Raw genomic sequence first — 19280 nt, forward strand, 5'->3', positions numbered from 1 at the left:
TCTCTCTCTCTCCTATTTTCCCATTTCCCTATTTCTCTCTCTCTCTCTCTCTCTCTCTCTCTCTCTCTCTCTCTCTCTCTCTCTGGTGTTAGGTTGGGCTTCAGGACCCAGCAGGGACAGATTTAGAGTCACTTCTACACGTGTCCAAAGTTACAGTAAGATTACGCACAGGTTCCAAGCATAAAGAGGCAGATTGTTTTCAGAGGATTTTATTTAGATTCCTCAATATGAACGATATTTCATTTACACTTCATCAACATCAACAGATGACAAAGCAACTAAACCTGTACAACGACAGCAGCATGTGGGGTATTCCCGTTCGAGTCTTGAGGAGGATTCTCACTGTTCAGAGGTTTCAGAGCCACACCTGAATATTGAAGTCCTCCTGTGGGTCCAGATGAGCAGCGGGACTTCAGGACAGCCCAGAGACGCGGGAAAGCAGCATAAATAATAACAATTATACTACTACTAATAATAATAATAAGTAACACCACAGCTGCTATGCCGATTGGCTTCCAGATCCCTTCCTTCTCAGTAGCGCACTGTGTGGGCTGAGAAAGGGGACAATGAAAGAGACAGATTCAAGTTACAGTCCAAACACATCGTTGCGTTATACCAGAGGAGTTGTGCATGAGACCTGAGAGTGAGACACTTACAGTGTGCGGTGGGTGAGGGGTCGTCTGATCCGGGTTTCTCTTGGTGACCTTCATCCTCACAGCAGCAGGGTCTCCCCACCCCTCTCTCACGTCCCCCCTGTGCGCAGAGCAAAAGAAATCCCCTCCATCCTCCAGCCGGACCTGATCCCACATCAGAGACCAGTCTCCGTGTTTGTGGCCATCAGCCGGCAGAGACACTCTTCTCTCAAACCCGGTCCCGTATTTGGTCTTTCCAGTGGCCAGATTGCGCTCCAGCACAGTGTGTCCGTTTCTTTCCCACCGTATAGAGTCCACATGTCCCCCTGCAGGACTGAAGTAGCACGGTAGTTGGACCGGTTGTCCCTCAGTGGCAGATGCTTCAGAGCCCACAACAACATTCAGCTGGACTCTTTGATCCCGGCTGCCGCAGGTGAGCTCATAAAGTCCAGTATCTGTGTAAACTGAGCGACTGAAGGCGAAGCAGGAGTTCACATCCACCCTGTCCTTGTAGTCCTCGGCCGGTTTGCAGACACCGTCCTCACGAGCAGCCACCGGCCGGTTGCTGTGCTCTGTGACCCGGTAAAGTCTGTCTACCGGCTCATTCAGACAGTTCCCGATTACTGGGAATGACACCGGGTCTCCCAGAATCACATGCACAGGTTCTCCAAAGCCCACAGGGTAGAAGAGGAATGCGAACAGGAGTGAGAGCCGTGACATCATGAGCTCTGACTGTCTGTTAACAAAGCTCTCTTGAAGCGTGACTGCTGGTCTCTGCCTGTGTGTGTGTGTTTTTCAAGCTCTGTGCTGTCACGCCCCTGTTGTGGGCGTATTCTGAGGATGTAGCAGCTAAACAATGTCCACTGTGTGTGGATGACTTATGTGCGTCGTCGGTGCGTCCAAGGTCAAAAGCAAACAGGTTTGATAATTGAATATAGCCATATATCTGCCATAACAGTGAGAAACCAACTAAGTGAACAAGACTTTTCTTTCTTTCTTTCTTTCTTTCTTTCTTTCTTTCTTTCTTTCTTTCTTTCTCTTTCTAGAGGCTTTTTTGCTTTTCTGAGCATGATACTGTTTGGCGGCCTCTGTAGACGGGTACAAATGGATACATCGAGTTCCGCCTTGTTTTAGTTTTGTGCAAAGTTTCGTGGGCAAAAAATTAATAATAACGGACAATTCATTAATAATGTCCGACAACCGCATTATCACAGGTTCAAAAAGACATTTATAGAGTTATTGTCCGTTAGAGCAACTCTGAAATGGTCCAGGATTTCATTTTGATAACCATTTTTAAATAAATAACAGTATGTCAGATGATGTATAACTGCACTGTGAGTTATAAAACAGTTATAATATACTATTATTGCTTTTCTTAAATTCATGGTGTGTGTTTTTATTGCTCCATTCTTCCCGATAGAGGGAAAGTTTATTGCACATTTTGGGTTAATCTTTAAAAGGAAGTTTTAATGGGAGTAAAGAAAATTGGTCACAGTTTATAATAATTAATTAATTAATAATAATAGGCGAAAAATAGTATTTCAACTGCTCCCGTGTTCCTAGGGCCGACATGATTCACACAAAACGACTCTTTAAATCGTGGCTGTATACAGACCTGTTCTGTTCTTACCTAAATATATTTAAGTTTGTTGTTTTTTTAAATTAGGTTTTATATTTCTTAAGTTATTTATGTTGCACATTTTTAATTACAGAGTCATTTTATTGAATAATTGAGAGAAGCATGCATTCACTTTGTCGATTAGGGCTCTTCTCCCAACACAACACAACAAGAACAAAACACATTTTTATACACATAAAACGCATTTATAACGCCTTTCTAGTTTCCCCACCATCAACGCGCTGTACACACACATTGTAGCTCTAACTCTGAGCCACAGCCGCCCTGAATGAATGATCTTATCACATTGTTGTAATTTTTTTCATCATTTATTTTTTTTGTTGCCTTTTATATTGCCTTTAATTGATAGTGACAGCTGAAGACAGACGCTCCAAAAACAGGGCTGATAATGAAAAATGTCATCGTCAGGCAGTCTTACAGAGCCGGGAAATTACCCACAATGTAACTTACTGCCCAAACACTGCCACACCCGACTGCTAAGTGAGAGTGGGTGGCACATTTTCATGCGGGTGGACAGTGTGTGGTGACAGTCGATCCCTCATGTCTGCTTTGTACCTGTGAAAAACCTGCGTGATATGCAGGGACACAAAGGGTGTGTTCCTTCTGCGAGGGAAACTAGTGACTAGTCCTAGTGATTTAACAAAAAGATGTGATAGTTTCCACCACATATATCTGAGAGAATGTATCAAACAAACACAGTGTTGACTGATCAGATTTGTGTCAGTGTGTGGTCACATCAGGACCCTGCTGCTGTTCAGCTGCCACACAAACACTTAAAGGACAGAGACAAACGTTAAACTCCTGATTCTACTGGATTATCTTATAGTTTGTAACACGAAAATAATCTTCCAAGATCTTCCCTGATCATAGATCACAAAAAGAGTACATTTACTGAAGTAGGCTGTAACTCTGAAGTACTCGAGTTGCTGTATACTCTACTCCTCTACATTTCAGAGGAAAATATTCTACTTTTTATTTGTCAGCATTACTTTACATATTAAGGTATTAAACCAGCTGTAACACTAAAATGCTGCGTATGTGCTAATGTAGGCAGTCAGTAGTAATATAGCAGTACATAAGACACTATAGGCTCTGCCCTTTACACTGAATATTTCAGTGGTAGCCGATTTCTTCCTGAGTAAAAGATCTGAGCATCCTACTTCTTCCAGCACTGATCTCATCAAATCCCCTCGTGAAACAGTTTAATGTTGCTTTAAAAATGTCGTCTAGTAGTTAGGTTTCTCTATTAAAACAACAAGGTGTCTTTCTGTTCCAGAGTCAAATGTCCTTGTTTGTTATCACTTATAGTAACTGGCTCCTCACATGTGACCACTTGCTGTAAAACATTAGGCTGTCTGCAGTGATATTTCTCTGAACCTGACTGATCTTCATGATGAGCTGCAAAACATTACCTTTTATGGAAATGTAAAGTTGCATCAGGGCCTCATATTGTCCTCAGGGTGTAAATAAGGAAGTGTTAAGATGGAGCAAAGGGTGAGGCTGCTGACAGACAGGTGGTTTACCCAGACAACCTTCACTCTTTTGGGGAAGAAAATCCAATGAGTGAGACTGCTAATGATGTAAGGCAGCTTGAAAACAACAAGGCAACAAAGCAAAGCACCAACAGAATTTAATGCAGCCATACTTTGTTCCCCCTGTTTACTTTCACTGTAGAAAACAGCTTGGGGCTTGTTGTTTAAACCACGTTTCTGGTTTCATACAGCCAGTCCCCAGCACAACTCTTCTCATAGAAGAGATGCTATGGAAAGTTTAGGTCTCCATGAAATCACTTCACTTCAAGTAGGTAGTATTATTGCTACTGAATAATTCCAGTGTGTCACCTGGGAGAGAGAGAGAGAGTTTTATTGTAACGCTGTATACACACATTATGTGTGTCTCACTAACCACATCTACAAAGGCGTATACATATAACTCAGATTTTACTATGTATATTATATCTTCTATTTTATAGAATACACACACACGAAAACATGGACAAAAGAGGATCGCATTTTCACAATTAGACATTTTATTGGCAGAGAAGCAGACAGATACAATAGTTAGAACAACATTAACATGTGATGACATTTAAACATATATACACAAGTCCATTTACCATTCATTCACAACCAGTTTAACCAGTTGTAACAATTTAAAAACACCATCAACAACCATTCCAGCTGGGCACTGAAAGCCCCCCATTAACCTGAGAACCAGGAGAGACCCCCCCACCCCCAGGGAGAAGTCCCATCTCCACATCTGTCTGTCTGCCATCACTGGATCCAGGTGGAACTTTTGATCTGCGGGATTTCAGGTACCGACCAACGAGGATGACTGTGACTGTGACTGCTGCTGCGAGTAAAAGCACCACACCAGCAATGATCCCAGTTCTCCTCCCTTCATCTTCAACGGCTCGCTGTGTGGACTGACAGACAATAAAAGGAAGTGAAATTCAGACCTGCTGACAGATACAGGTCTATAATGTGATCTCTGTAAGAAGGGAGGAATACTCACATTAACAGGTGGAGGTCTGAGGGAGGTCTGATTCAGCTTTATCCCTCCCGTCTCTCCCTCGGTCTCAGACAGGTTAAAGGCTGTAGAAACATTCAGGTGGATGAATGTGACAGGGTTATTGTCGCACATGAACTCGTACATTCCTTTCAGCTTGTTGTCTCTGAGGGTGACTCCGGTTAACTTGAGAGAAGATGAAGAAAGATGTTTAATCCGGTTTTTGTAATCCTCTCCTGGGGTCCAAACACCGTTAACGCGTGCTGCCACAGTCACACTGATATCTTCTGTCATCAGTTTGAACTCTTTCCCATCTGTGCAGTTATCACTGGCCGAAAACTCAACAGAGTCTCCCACGTTCACCACCACGGTCGCATATTTCCCCACAATACTCTTTACACTCACAGCAGCGAGTATAAAGCAGAGAAAGAGTAGAGCCGGTGCCATCGGTGTCAGTGCGGAGCGTCTTTACCGGTATGCAGGCTGAGAGTGAGAGGAGAGCAACGACCGTATCCGCTTTTACTTCTTAGAGCATTGATGACAGTGTTAGTCGTTTTACACATTGACAGATAGCCTACAGGTCTGTAACGCATGTGAGAGATTTCTTTGAGAAGTGCTGCAATTTGGTTGGCCCAATGTCTATTTTTGTCATTACTTATAGGAAGTGGTACCTCACCACTTCCTGGACAAGATCATACGTGCAGTTGCATCGGGCCTCGTATTGTCCTCAGGGTGTAAATAAGGAAGATAGTGGCAGAGTGCCTCACATTTAAGATGGAGCAAAGGGTGAGGCTGCTGACAGACAGGTGGTTTTAAAGCGGCCATGCGTTTCGTTTTTGCACATAAACGGTATTTAGGAAAGTAAACTGTTTTGCATTGTTTAGATTTCCTTTATAGGTGAACAACTGAGTAACAATTCACAAGTCGAGAGGAAAAAAATACACTATAGGCTATTTGACCTACTTTGGCACGCAGTACTATGAAACCTTACTGCACCCCCGCTTTATTATAACACCACATGGTTCTCATAGCACTCCCTGATTCCCCACTGCCATTGAACCAACAAGATAAATACATTGTTGTCTCTGAGGGTGAACTCCCACGTTCACCACCCAACAGCGAGTGCAAAGAAGACCAGTGCCATTGTATCAGCCCGCAGCATAGCTGTGTTTTAACAACACGAGTTTGCTCAAATAGTGGCATCGGCAGCTCACAGTGGCATTTCCCGTGGCAGGTTGAGATGCCACGGCATCTTTCGCCGTTTATGGGGTAAAACGGTGGCAAACAAGGGCTGTGTCTGAAATTACCGACTGTTTGTAGCATCTGAGATACCGACATTAATAGTTTATAATTGTTACCACTTGGCAATATTAGACTTGGTAGCATTTCCATGACCCTATTTGTGCATTTTTTCTCATGGTTTCTTTGATTATTACAATATTTGATTTATATTACAGTCTGTTATGTTGCAGTGCTGAGGAAAGAAATCGGTGGTAGCCTATGTTTTTTTTTTTTATTTAAAATGTAATGTAAAATGGGTGCCCGGTTAGCTCAGTGGACGACCCATATACCGAGGCTGAGTCTCTGCTGCAGCTGCACACACAGTTTTTTATGGAAATGTGCAGTTGCATCGGGCCTCAAAAAAGGTTTCCTTGAGTGCTTCAGACAATAAATGTGAAACTGCTGACAGACAGGGGGTTAAAACCACATTTGCAACACGGGCGCAACAAGTCATCCCAACCCTTTTTCGGTGAAAGGTTTCCGTTGTCTATTTTTGTCATTACTTATAGAAACTGATTCCTCATCACCTCCTGTATACCCCCCCCACACACACACACACACACTTTAATATAACAACCCGTGTTCCTAGGGCCGACATGATTCACACAAAACGACTCTTTAAATCGTGGCTGTATACAGACCTGTTCTTACCTAAATATATTTAAGTTTTCTGTTTTTTTTTAAAATTAGGTTTTATATTTCTTAAGTTATTTATGTTGCACATTTTTAATTACAGAGTCATTTAATTGAATAATTGAGAGAAACATGCATTCACTTTGTCGATTAGTTGTACACACACACACACACACACACACACACACACACACACACACACACACGAAATAAACAAGAACAAAAGAACACATTTTAAATAATCAGAAGCCACTTTATTGGCAGAGATGCAGCTGAAGTGTTCTGGTACAGATACTTGTTTTTAAATAACTAATTCTAACATACTCCATACAGTTATTCACAGATTTTCATCAGCTGCATCAATATAAAACACCGTCAATAACTATTGGAGTTAGGCAGTGAAGGCCTCTTGTTAACTTGAGAACCAGCAGAGGGCCTCCTGTGTCGGTCTCCAACCACCAGTTGGCCCCTTTGCTCTGTCAGTGGCTCCCAGCTCTTTTCTCTTCAGTGGCTGTGTGTCGGTCTGCTACAGAGGAGAAAAGACAAAAATGAGGCTGGCTTTAGTTCTATATGACATCTATAGTCATTCAAAACAAACTGGATTTTATGTATTTTTATATAAACGTTGTCCCCCGCTGGGTTAAGATTACGCACAGGTTCAACCATACAGAGGCAGATTGGTTTCACAGGATTTGATTTACATTCCTCAATATGAACAATATTTCATGGACACTTCAACATCAACGGGGTCTCCCGACTGCACAGTGTCTCTGTGTGGGCCGCTGATAAATCTGTGACTGTTGGTTGACCCCGGCATGGTTAGAGTTTATATTTTAATCTAATATTTAGATCTTATTTTCAGCAGAATGGTGCTGTAGATCAGCACATGGTAAAATGATGAGAAAGCACATATAGTTCTTTTAAATTCATGCTGTTTTTAATTGCTCCATCAACGTTAACCGACAAGATTTATACATCGGAATTACTACCATAAATACAGACACTGTGTGCGTCGGCCATATCTGCCATAACAGTGAGAAACCAACTTAGTGAATAAAACTCTCTCTCTCTCTCTCTCTCTCTCTCTCTCTCTCTCTCTCTCTCTCTCTCTCTCTCTCTCTATTTCGGGCTTTGGAGACTGCCTTCACTCTTTTTTGTATACCAAAAGAATATAATACACCCACAAGTTGTTGTTTTTTTAGGGCGGGGCGGTAAAATGATATAGCGCCTCCTCTATCAGAAGATTTATGCAAAGTGTGGCTGGAGCGCGCTTTGGATTGGCTGTATGAAACAATATAAAGCCACCTGTCTCACCTGCGCGCCACATAACTCTCCTTCAAGCGCAGAGACAGCCACATTAAAGCTCCGCTATGCGCCTGACTCATACAACGGCGCTCTTCTTCATACTCGTGAGTGTCAATACTCTTGAGACTATTGTGAAAAAATATGTGACCGTGGGAGACTCTGTTGAGTTTCCGGCCAGTGATAACTGCACAGATGGGAAAGAGTTCAAACTGATGACAGAAAATATCAAAGTGACTGTGGCAGCACGCGTTGACGGTGTTTGGACCCCAGGAGAGGATTACAAAAACCGGATTGAACATCTTTCTTCATCTTCTCTCAAGTTAACCGGAGTCACCCTCAGAGACAACAAGCTGAAAGGAATGTACGAGTTCATGTGCGACAATAACCCTGTCACATTCATCCACCTGAATGTTTCTACAGCCTTTAACCTGTCTGAGACCGAGGGAGAGACGGGAGGGATAAAGCTGAATCAGACCTCCCTCAGACCTCCACCTGTTAATGTGAGTATTCCTCCCTTCTTACAGAGATCACATTATAGACCTGTATCTGTCAGCAGGTCTGAATTTATTTTTATTGTCTGTCAGTCCACACAGCGAGCCGTTGAAGATGAAGGGAGGAGGAATAAGATCATTGTTGGTGTGGTGCTTTCACTCGCAGCAGCAGCAGCAGTAGCAGTAGCACTCACAGTCATCCTCGTTGGTCGGTACCGGAAATCCCGCAGATCAGAAGTTCTACCTGGACCCGGTGATGGAAGAGCGACAGATGTGGAGATGAGACCTCTCAATGGAGAGGGGTCTCCTGGTCCTCTGGTTAATGGGGGGGCCTTCAGTGCCAAACTCCAATGGTTGTTGACTGTGTTTTTGAATTGTTACAATTTTTCTAAACATTAACAACATAACAACATATTATTATTATTATTATTATTGTTGTTGTTGTTGTTGTTGTTGCTGAATCTGTTTGGTTCTTTGGCAATAAAATGTTATTTTATACTTTATTACTTTTGTTCGTGTTTTCGTGTGTGTGTGTGTGTGTGTGTGGGGGGGGGGGGGAAACAAGACAATACACATGAAATAAACATAACATAGAAGATATAATATAGTTATATGTATACACCTTTTTAGATGTGGTTAATGAACACTGCACATATCGATCATTTCGACTACAGAGAGCACATAATGTGTGTAGCGTTAAAATAAAAATAAAAGTTGGCTACAAGAGTTTTAGCTTTTAAGCCCCTTTTTGGATGAAGTATGAAAGTATAACCCTGTTACCGACATATCAATTCAAGTTTAAAATGCTTTTAAATACATATTTAATATTAAAGATAAAATCCCCCTTGTGACACTTTATGTTATGAGAACAAAATAATAATACCCCAGTTTATTTGAGTGTATTAATGGTCTGGTAATTTCGTTAACAAATACAATTAATTACATTTACATTAATATTTAAATCTAAATCATATTAGAGTACAGCAGTTACCGTATTGTTACACTGCTCGTTAAAGTGACCTGTTATAGATAATATTGAGTTAATATTTAGTTATAAATCTTTAATTTAACCTGACTAATCAGATTATTTTGGTGACAGCTTTATTGTGAGGTTTTAACACAGAATATGTGTATATTGTTATTATTAGTATTATTAATTATCAAGGTCTTGTTGTCTGTATTGTCTGTGTTTTTCACTTTCTATGAGGGAGATAATGAACATGTTTAATTCTGCAATATTGTAACTTTGGGCGGCAGCCCCCCCCCGCCACGCCTCATGCACCATAGAAGAGTCCTGTGAGTCATACTTTGATATGTTTTGAAAAACAAAAGGTAGCCAAAGCCACAGGATTGTGGCATCATTTTGTCCTGTCAATCACAAGGACACAGTTTCAGCCTTATTATATTTATCTTCTCCTTCTGCATTATCACATCTATTTTTGGAGACTATATTGATGCAATCCATCACACCTGCTGCCTTCCAACATCTTCCCCAGCAGTCAGCCACACCCAGCACTCACAATGACACAGTGACACAGCGACATTAGTGACATACCGGCTTTAAAGAGCACAATAACTCTCTCAAAGCAGTTTATTTAGACACAATGCAGAACTGAGGAGATATAATATAACTGTAATATAACTTAAAGAACTTCAAAGTTACAGCCTACTTCAGTAAATGTACTCTCTTTGTGCTCTGTGATCAGGGAAGATAGTTAATCTCTGTCCTTTTGTACACCCGTCAGAGAATGAGGGTGTTATACAAACACACACACACTGACACTGACACTGACATGATCAGTGTGTTTGCTTGAGCGGATTTGGATAAACATCAGGCCATGTTAACACGTCATCTCAGGTGTACCGTTAACTGCCACACCTCTAACCCACTAGAACATTCTAGTGGGTTAGAGAGAGTTCTAGAGTTGACACAGGGTGATGACACAGGGTGTGTCCCTATAAGCGGTGTACTTCAGTGCCATCATCTGAGGCCCCAAAACTACCACTCCTGTTCTCTTTGAGCGAGAAGTTATGATACAGTGAGATGTTAATAAATCTTTTTCCTAAAAACCATGGCCGCTATAAAACCACCTGTCTGTCAGCAGCCTCACCCTTTGCTCCACCTTATATGACCTTGTCATTGTGTGTGTGTGTGTGTGTGTGTGTGTGTGTGTGTGTGTGTGTGTGTGTGTGTGTGTGTGTGTGTGTGTGTGTGTGTGTGTGTGTGGGACGTGTGTGTGTAGGTTATACCCTCCTCCTCTGACGGGCTGGTTAAAACCTACACACACACACACACACACACACACACACACACAGAGGCTAAAATATGATGCATCCTTACAGATAGCCTTTATATTTTACATTAGCTTCAATTGACCCGCTGTAACAATAAAAGAGGGTTCACACTGAGTATTTTCACAGCATATTATTAAATATAGTCTTTGGGCACAAACGGGTTATGTGTGAGAATTTAGTGCAGCCATACTTTGGTTGTTCCCCCTGTTTACTCAAGGTTTGATGTTCACTGTGGTCTACAGCTCTCAAGAACCACGTTTGGTTTGAGTCTGTTTAAACCACCAGAAGGATAAACCAAGTCTCTGAAATGGTCCAGGATTTCATTTTGATTTCCTTTTTTAAATAAAGCAATCCAGCATTCAGTATCTGGGAATAGGAAGTGGTATTTCTAAGAAATCTTAAAGCAGCAATACCATAAAAAGTCATATTCACAATGTGTGATTGCTAAAGTCATCAAACCAGTTCCCCCATGGATTCAATGTGCAGTACATCATTGTAATAATATTACAATAATAATTTTACTTTCGCGTGGAACTAATTACTAATATATTTCAGAGAGCTGTAGACCACAGTGTACATCAAACCTTGAGTAAACAGGGGGAACAACCAAAAGTATGGCTGCACTAAATTCTCACACATAACCCGTTTGTGCCCAAAGACTATATTTAATAATATGCTGTGAAAATACTCAGTGTGAACCCTTTTTATTGTTACAGCGGGTCAATTGAAGCTAATGTAAAATATATGTTACCTCCAAAAAACATAATTACTGACAGTATTACTTTTATTTTTAGTTACAACTCATGTGTGTTCTCCTCTTCTTTGTCCAGCCTTGAGCCGGGTTGTGACAAACAATCCAATCACATCCTTGGATTAACTTTCGTAACCTTTGAGGAAGCTACGAAAAAGATGGAGCCTCTCTCTCTCTCTTACATATTAAGATATTTAAAATTACACAATATGTGACATGCATGTATCCTTACACAGTAAAAGGCTGCCTCTGTGCTAATGTAGGCAGTCAGTAGTAATATAGCAATACATAAGAGACTATAGGCTCTGACTTTTACACTGAATATTTTAAGTGTTAAGTGGTAGCCGATCTCTTTTCTGAGTAAAAGATCTGAGAATCCTACTTCTTCAACTAGAACTTGAACTTGAAGGGTGGGGCTGCTGACAGACAGGAGTTTTTTTTTTTTTGTTTGTTTTTTACAACACAAACAACACTGTTTAAATAGAAAAGATTAAATAAATCTACAATAACTGACCAATGATGTTTCCCTCCAGCAACTGTCAGTTTGAGTCCAGTCCAGAATAAAACAGATATAATAATCAATATATAATTATATATAGATATAATAATATATCTATATATAATATATGAATAATATATGAATGTGAGCTGAGACACTGTGTCAAAAGCAACTTAGTGAACACTCTAAGTTAAGTCACTCTCTCAGATTCCACCTCATGAAGACAAACATACTGACATCACACCTGCTGCCTCCCAACATCTTCCCCAGCAGTCAGCCACACCCAGCACTCACAATGACACAGTGACATTAGTGAGATACCGGCTTTAAAGAGCACAATAACTCTCCCAAAGCAGTTTATCTAGACACAATGCAGAACTGAGGAGATATAACTATAATATTACTTTGAAGTACTTTACTCGAGTAAAGAACTTCAAAGTTACAGCCAACTTCAGTAAATGTACTCTCTTTGTGCTCTGTGATCAGGGAAGATAGTTTGAATACTCTTATTGGATTATTTGATATACTGTTTTTATGCGTGCTTTTAGTAGATTATTTGAGATATTGGTTTTATGCATAATGACTGTTGTGTTGTGTGTAATTTGCATGCTTTTATACTTGTAGATTGTTTTACTACTTTTAGCATGAGTTTGTTTGTTTTACGGAGTACTGTGAACTGACCTGGGAAGTCACGGCCCAACATAGCCGGAGGCGGCACATAAAGAGACTGGAGATGGAAGGCATGGCAGAGACGGACAGAACCGGTGAACGGAACGGGTAGACACCTCCGGGGACAGCAGCAGCTACAAGTACAGAGCAACCCCCGGACGACGAGCGGCATTGAATCAGGGCTCCCCAGAGAAATCAGGGAACGCCAGGGAGGCGCAGTCGGAAAGGACGCCATAGCACGCCAAGAGGACCGACGGCGGAGGCCCGGACGCTGGTGCCGAGCAGGCGGACCAAAGGTTGCTGGCGACTGTAGACTGTGCACGAGGGGATGCAGTATAGTATGGACAATTATGGACATTCATTTTTAGTATTGTTTTAGGTGGCACCACCTTTTTAGTATAATAAACCCTTTTAAATGACTTTTATTCTCCTGATGGTTTTTTAACTCTACCACTCCTGTTCTCTTTGAGCGAGTAGTTATGATACAGTGAGATGTTAATAAATCTTTTTACTAAATACCTTTTTATCTGCAAAAACGACACACGTGGCCTCTTTAAAACCACCTGTCTGTCAGCAGCCTCACCCTTTGCTTCACCTTAAATGTGAGGCACTCTGCCAGTAGCTTCCTTATTTACACCATGAGGGTAACAATAGGAGCCTGGGGCCCTTCAGGCTGAGAAACCTGATCCACAGACTTTATCCTGAGGATGGGAACCGCTTACAGACTCACACATAATCAATTTGCACCCAAACACTATATTTAATAAACAGGCTACCACTCTACTTTCTAAATTACTCAGTGTAAAAAGACAGAGCAGTTCCCTCTTTTATTTAGTTACAGCGGGTCAAAGTGAAGCTAATGTAAAATATAAAGACTATAATCTGTAACGATGCATCATATTTTAGCCTGTGTGTGTGTGTGTGTGTGTGTGTGTGTGTGTGTGTGTGTGTGTGTGTGTGTGTGTGTGTGTGTGTGTGTGTGTTCCTGAGCAAACACTTCGCCCACCCCTCCTCCACACTGTGGTCTGCGTTTGGCTCTGAGTCATCACATCTAAGAAACATAATTCATTTGAAAAGCTCATTTCAGTTTGATATTATCTCAGTTACTATCTATTTTTAGAAAATGTAATTTCATTTAAATATGTTGTGAATGTATACTATGCAACCAGTGAGTAATACCAAGAAGAGGAATGCAGATAGGTAATTCAGATCATTGTCTGTGTGGTTTAATGGTATGTCGGTTTGTCTGTTGGTAAGCCTCGGGGCCTCATCGCGCTCCTCTTCCTCATTCAATACAGACGAGTGAAGGAAAGAGCTGACTCAGGGTATGTCCCTGTGTGTGTCCCCTCCCTCCGTCCGTGTGCCTCTAACTACTGTATCTGTCTGCTTCTCTGACAATAAAATGTCGAATTGTGAAACTGTGATCCTCTTTTGTTCATGTTTTCGTGTGTGTGTATTCTATAAGATATAGGCCTAATATACGGAGTAAAAAAAGAGTTATATGTATAGTCTACACCTTTTTAGATGTGGTTAATGAGACACATATAATGTGTTTATCGTTATTTTATTTCCATATAATCAACATGTAGCTACAGGTAACCCTGTTACCGACATATAAATTAAAATTTTAAATGCTTTTAAATATATATTTAAAACAAATCTGATGTAATATTAAAGATAAAATCTCCCTTGTGACACTTTATGTTATGAGAACAGAAAGAATAATACCCCAGTTTATTTTAATGTATTAATGGTCTAATTTCGTTAACAAATACAATTAATTACATTTACATTTAAATCTAAATCATATTAGAGTACAGCAGTTACCGTATTGTTACACTGCTCGTTAAAGTGACCTGTTAGAGATAATATTGAGTTATAAATCTTTAATTCAACCTGACTAATCAGATGTCTCTCTCTCTTTCTGCCTCAGTCTCAGCACAGACACAGTTTTTTAAAATTATTTTGATGAGTCATTGAATGTGTTTGTACCTCTACCAGCAAAGTTTAATGCCACTTCAGTCACTGTATATGTGGCAAGTTGTGTATAACAGTTTATTTTCCGTTTAACATGATTCATTTGATGTTATCACAGTTTTTTATAGTATCTATTTTCAAAAGATGTAATTTAATTTATGGTAGTTCAACATTCAAGCCAACATTAGATGATAACTAACGTTAGCTGAACACAGCTGTCTGTCACCTTCGATGATTTAGGGCGAGCTGGTTTTTTTTTAGGACTTTTTTATTAATTCTGTGAGGGGGTTGCTGTTTCGTCCTCCATTCTGCAATGTGTTGGTCTCCCACTTGTGTGTGTGTGTGTAGATTTGTGGCGAAACGTCAACGCAAAAATTTCGCTACAGGCCCAGTAAAACGGGAGAATAACAGAAAGCTCTCTTTCTTTCTATCTTATCAACCAGCTCACCCACCAATAACATAGCAAATTAACTGCTTGAATAAATCAATGAACACAGCAATGTTTTAAACATAGTGGAGAAATCAGCAAACATATGAGGCCGTAAGATAAAAACTTGTGACCACAAGATAAGTAGAATAATATTTCCTTTTGGGGACTTCAGGGGATCCGTACAATACATTACTTTCGAATTCACTATATATATATATATATATATATATATATATATTCATTATGTTTATTTAAATATATTAGTGCTGGGCGTGTGACTTCTATCGTCTTCCAGCCTACTGAGAGCTGTCCCGACAGCCCGGACTCTCAGGAGACTCTCAGGAGTCACAGCTGAGCCAGCCCCGGGCATGGTCATTCAGTGCTGGGCAACATTAACATTTTTAATTAAGTTACGCAAAATTCCATAATGAATTCAAACGTAGTGTATTGCGCACTTTTATTTTAAAAGAATGGCTATATAAAGAAAAGTGCGATACCATTTTTCACTTATACACAACTTTACACTTCAAAAAAATAAGGTGGGTTTTTTTTAAACAGCAGTATTCCCTTTATATATATTTATATATATATATTTATTCCCAACATGTGTGTAAGTGTCCATCTAATGAAGCCATAGCTTGACGCTCTATCATCCCTCTCGTCCGTAACCACAAAAAATCCAGGAGACCACTTGTAAAGGTAAATTCTTTACTTTAAGTCAAAAAGGTGATAGAAAACAAGATCTTTTCCACTTACAAAATAATAAAAATCAATACACAGAAAAGGAGGGATAGATAAAGAGAGAAAGAGGTTAAAAAAAACTGTGTGGCTCCACCCGAATGGCTTAATTACCTATTTATTTAATTACGCCCCTAAACTCCGGGATCAATAAAGGACCAAACCTAAATAAGGTCGAAAACATTCCAATCAATTGCAAATAAAATGTACATATTTTAAAGTATTACCACACATTTTAAATCTAAAGAATCGTACAATTAACCTTTTGCATTACTGTAAATATTTGAAACTAATCAATGAACTGTGTAATTTAACCACTTAAACATCAACAAATGCTTTTAGGCTCCTACACAGTGTTTAACCAGTTGTAACAATTTAAAAAACACCCTTTACAACCGTTCGAGTTTGGCACTGGAGGGCCCCCATTAACCTGAGAACCGGGAGAGACCCCCCCCACCCCCAGAGAGAAGTCCCATCTCCACATCACCGGGTCCAGGTGGAACTTTTGATGATGTGCGGGATTTCAGGTACAAACGAAGCCACAGACAGAAGAAGATGAAGACAAGAACTGAAAGCACCACAATTGCTGCTATGGTCCCAGGTCCAATCCCTTGATTTCCAACGGGTCTCGGTTTGGGCTAAAAGGCAAAAAGGAAGTTAAATTCAGACCCCAAAAACCCCCAAAACTTACATATAACATTACCTTCATGTCCCAAAACGTGCATCCCTTCATTGGCCTCCAGTATAATTCAGAATCAGCTATAAGATCTTATTGATTATACGCCCCAGTTACATTACAGATCTCCTTGTTCCTCATTTCACTCATTTGCACTTCCCTCCTCAAATCAAGGCCTTTCATCCATTCACCGCTCTAACTGCAAAACTAAAAGTAACCATGCCTTTGCTGTTTTAACCAGTACATTGTGGAATAGTCTTCCTCAGTCACTCAGATTCACTGAATCTGTGGACTGTTCAAGTGGCAGCTCAAAACTCACCTCTACAGGCCTTTTTACAGATCTCCTTGTTGGCTTTCTCTTCTGTCGTCTCTGTGTTAATCTATCCTTCCCTCTTGTTTTTATCTTCCTTATGTTTGTATTTACATGCTCTATTTGTTTGCGTTTGTGTGTGTTGTTATGTTTATTTATTTGTTGTTTGGAAAGCACTTTTGATCTCTGTGTCAAAAAGGTGCTATATAAATAAAGTTTTACTTACTTACATATTGACAGATACAGGTCTATAACGCATGTGATCTCTTTGAGAAGGGAGAATACTCACAGTTACAGGTGGGGGTCTGCTGGTGGTCTGATTGGGGGTTTTCTTGTTGACCTTCATCATCACAGCAGCAGGGTCTCCTCTCGTTCTCGTTCCGGCTTTGTCGATGAAGCAGATGAACTGACCTTCATCCTCCAGCTGGACCCGGTCCAAAGTCAGAGAGAAGTCTCCGGTCAGCTTCCAGTCAGCCGGTACAGAAACTCTTCCCTCATACCCTGTCCCATTTCTGATCCCCCCGGAGGAAGGGTCCAGCTCACAGACCAGCTCTCCGTTTCTTTCCCATCCTATAAGCCCCACGGCCACACCTGCAGTAACGGAACGACACGGGAGCTCCACCGTCTGTCCCTCGGTCGCAGACAGGTTAACGGGGGTAACAACCTTCAGGTAGACGGGGTTGGACAGGACGCGGCGGCCGCAGGTGAACTCGTAGAACCCGATGTCGTTGTAGTTAACTCGGGTTAAGTTGACAGAAGACGATGAAACGGGTTTAATCCGGGTTTTGTAAACTTCTCCTGGGGTCCAAACCCCGTTCACACGCTGTGCCACCATCACGGTGTTATCGCGCGTCTTTAGTATGAAGTCCTTGTCCTCCGTGCAGTTCTCCGTCAAAGTAACGGAGTCTCTCACGTTGACATATATTTTACCCAAAACACTCTTTACACTCAGAACCGCAAAGAAGAGAATGAGTGGAGTCGGTGCCATCGCTGTGGGTGCGGTCGGAGCGCCCGGTCGACAAGATGTCCACCGACGGTGTAGACTATAGGGGTCACGTGTCTCGCGCAAGTGTAACTGGTGACTTTCATCCTCTTCCAGCCTACCACAGCCGACGGATGTGGTTATTCATTCAGAAGCAGAGAACCAGTTTGTTAGACCCTGGGATACCGCTGTGCTGTTATAATAGTAGTACTATTATACAGTTATTATAGCAAAAACTACAGGCTGCTATATATATGACTGTACTTTACTTACAAAGGTTGTATTAAAAAAAAGAGAAGTACAAACATACAAATTCGTGTGCCTGTACCCTTTTGTGCACAAAGGTGCAAAAAAGCCTAGTCGAACAAAAAGTATTTTTAGTTCGAGAACATAACTTTTTGAGATTTTTTAACGCTTTCCCTTTAAAACTCACTTTTATGCCTTTTGTGTCACTGCACACTTTTGGGCTCTGCTGCACAAAAGTGCGCAGTCACACAGGTTGGACACAAGGCGCAAACACTCAGATAGGGACACAGACTAATACATTATTGCCTTTACTTGAGATTGATATAGGCCTACTGTCACTGGTTTGATGGCAGTACTCACTCATACAGCATATATATAAATAAATAGTTCCCCCTGGTGGATATTTGTTGTGTCACAGTGTAGAGGATGAGAGCAGGCACAGAGTGAGTTTGTCTTTGAATGGTTGTGAGCAGGAACATATAACACAGAGGTCATATGGGACATTTATTATAACTGATTTATTACTGAAATGGTATATTATTGTGAAGTTCTGCATTGTTGGTTGTGCAATCAGAAACACACCCACACAAAGTAAAACACACATTTCTTTCCAACTCAGGCTGCAAGACACTGAATTATTTAGATTTTTTAAAGACACAGACACCAACTCAAACTTTTAAAGTAAAATAATCTTATTTTGGTCTTTGGCCTACAAACTGGAGGGTTTGAAATAAGTTGGCATTTGGCAGGTCAGTCTGAGGGAAGTAAACTGTACTCACCAACAACGGGGGGGCCACATCCTTTCATGATCCGGCTCTCCAGTTCAGAAAAAAAATGTGTAATATCCTTTTTCGGTGAAAGGTTTCCATTGCTCATTTAATCCTGAAAGAGACTTCCTGTAATATCCTGAATATTGGGATCATCCCGTCTGTGCACAGGGTTGTAAAGAGTCTCCAGAGTTCACACATTGAGTGAGGGTCTTCTGTGGCAGGATGACGTCCTGTCCGACTACTTTAACTGGCTGGTGTGAGCTCATCTCTTCAGTTTCTCCTGGGGAAAAACAGACTTTGCATGAGGGACAACTGTGACAGCACTATAGTACACATACATACATATATACAGATATATATACAGATATATATGCATGTAATAGGTGAGGCTTTAGGACCCAGCACATGCTCACTGACAGAGTGATGTCAAAAGAGGGAGTGTCAGTAG

General features: G+C 40.9%; 2 protein-coding genes across 7 annotated transcripts in view; one reads left to right on the top strand and one right to left on the bottom strand.

The window, feature by feature from the left end:
• Positions 1-19280, bottom strand: part of LOC127363688 (uncharacterized) — a 45939-nt gene that overhangs the window by 23888 nt on the left and 2771 nt on the right. The window contains exons 2-4 of one of the 6 annotated variants that reach the window (XM_051400486.1): positions 18842-19112; positions 657-4112; positions 194-551 (exon numbers count right to left, since the gene is read on the bottom strand). In XM_051400486.1, the coding sequence (XP_051256446.1) occupies positions 279-551; positions 657-1355 (972 nt within the window). In that variant the 5' untranslated portion in view covers positions 1356-4112; positions 18842-19112 and the 3' untranslated portion in view covers positions 194-278. Of the gene's footprint in view, positions 1-193; positions 552-656; positions 4113-4138; positions 4697-4785; positions 7220-15333; positions 16487-17123; positions 17935-18841; positions 19113-19280 lie in introns of those variants that run through there. The other 5 variants (XR_007884920.1, XR_007884919.1, XM_051400483.1 and 2 more) reach the window with 5 other exon arrangements.
• Positions 8039-8992, top strand: LOC127363696 (uncharacterized). Its single transcript, XM_051400502.1, has 2 exons — positions 8039-8498; positions 8583-8992. Exons 1-2 carry the CDS (start codon positions 8064-8066, stop codon positions 8886-8888), a joined length of 741 nt encoding a protein of 246 aa, XP_051256462.1. The 5' UTR covers positions 8039-8063; the 3' UTR covers positions 8889-8992.

This window comes from Dicentrarchus labrax, unplaced genomic scaffold (genome assembly GCF_905237075.1).
Source record: "Dicentrarchus labrax unplaced genomic scaffold, dlabrax2021, whole genome shotgun sequence".
NCBI classification, from domain to species: Eukaryota; Metazoa; Chordata; class Actinopteri; family Moronidae; genus Dicentrarchus; species Dicentrarchus labrax.

What these genes read in the sequence shown, in the direction of transcription:
- LOC127363696 (XM_051400502.1), top strand. Translation starts at nt 8,064, where the DNA reads ATGCGCCTGACTCATACAACGGCGCTCTTCTTCATACTCGTGAGTGTC. An exon ending in TCAGACCTCCACCTGTTAAT is followed by an intron (nt 8,499 to 8,582) that starts GTGAGTATTCCT and finishes ATTGTCTGTCAG; the next exon opens with TCCACACAGCGAGCCGTTGA.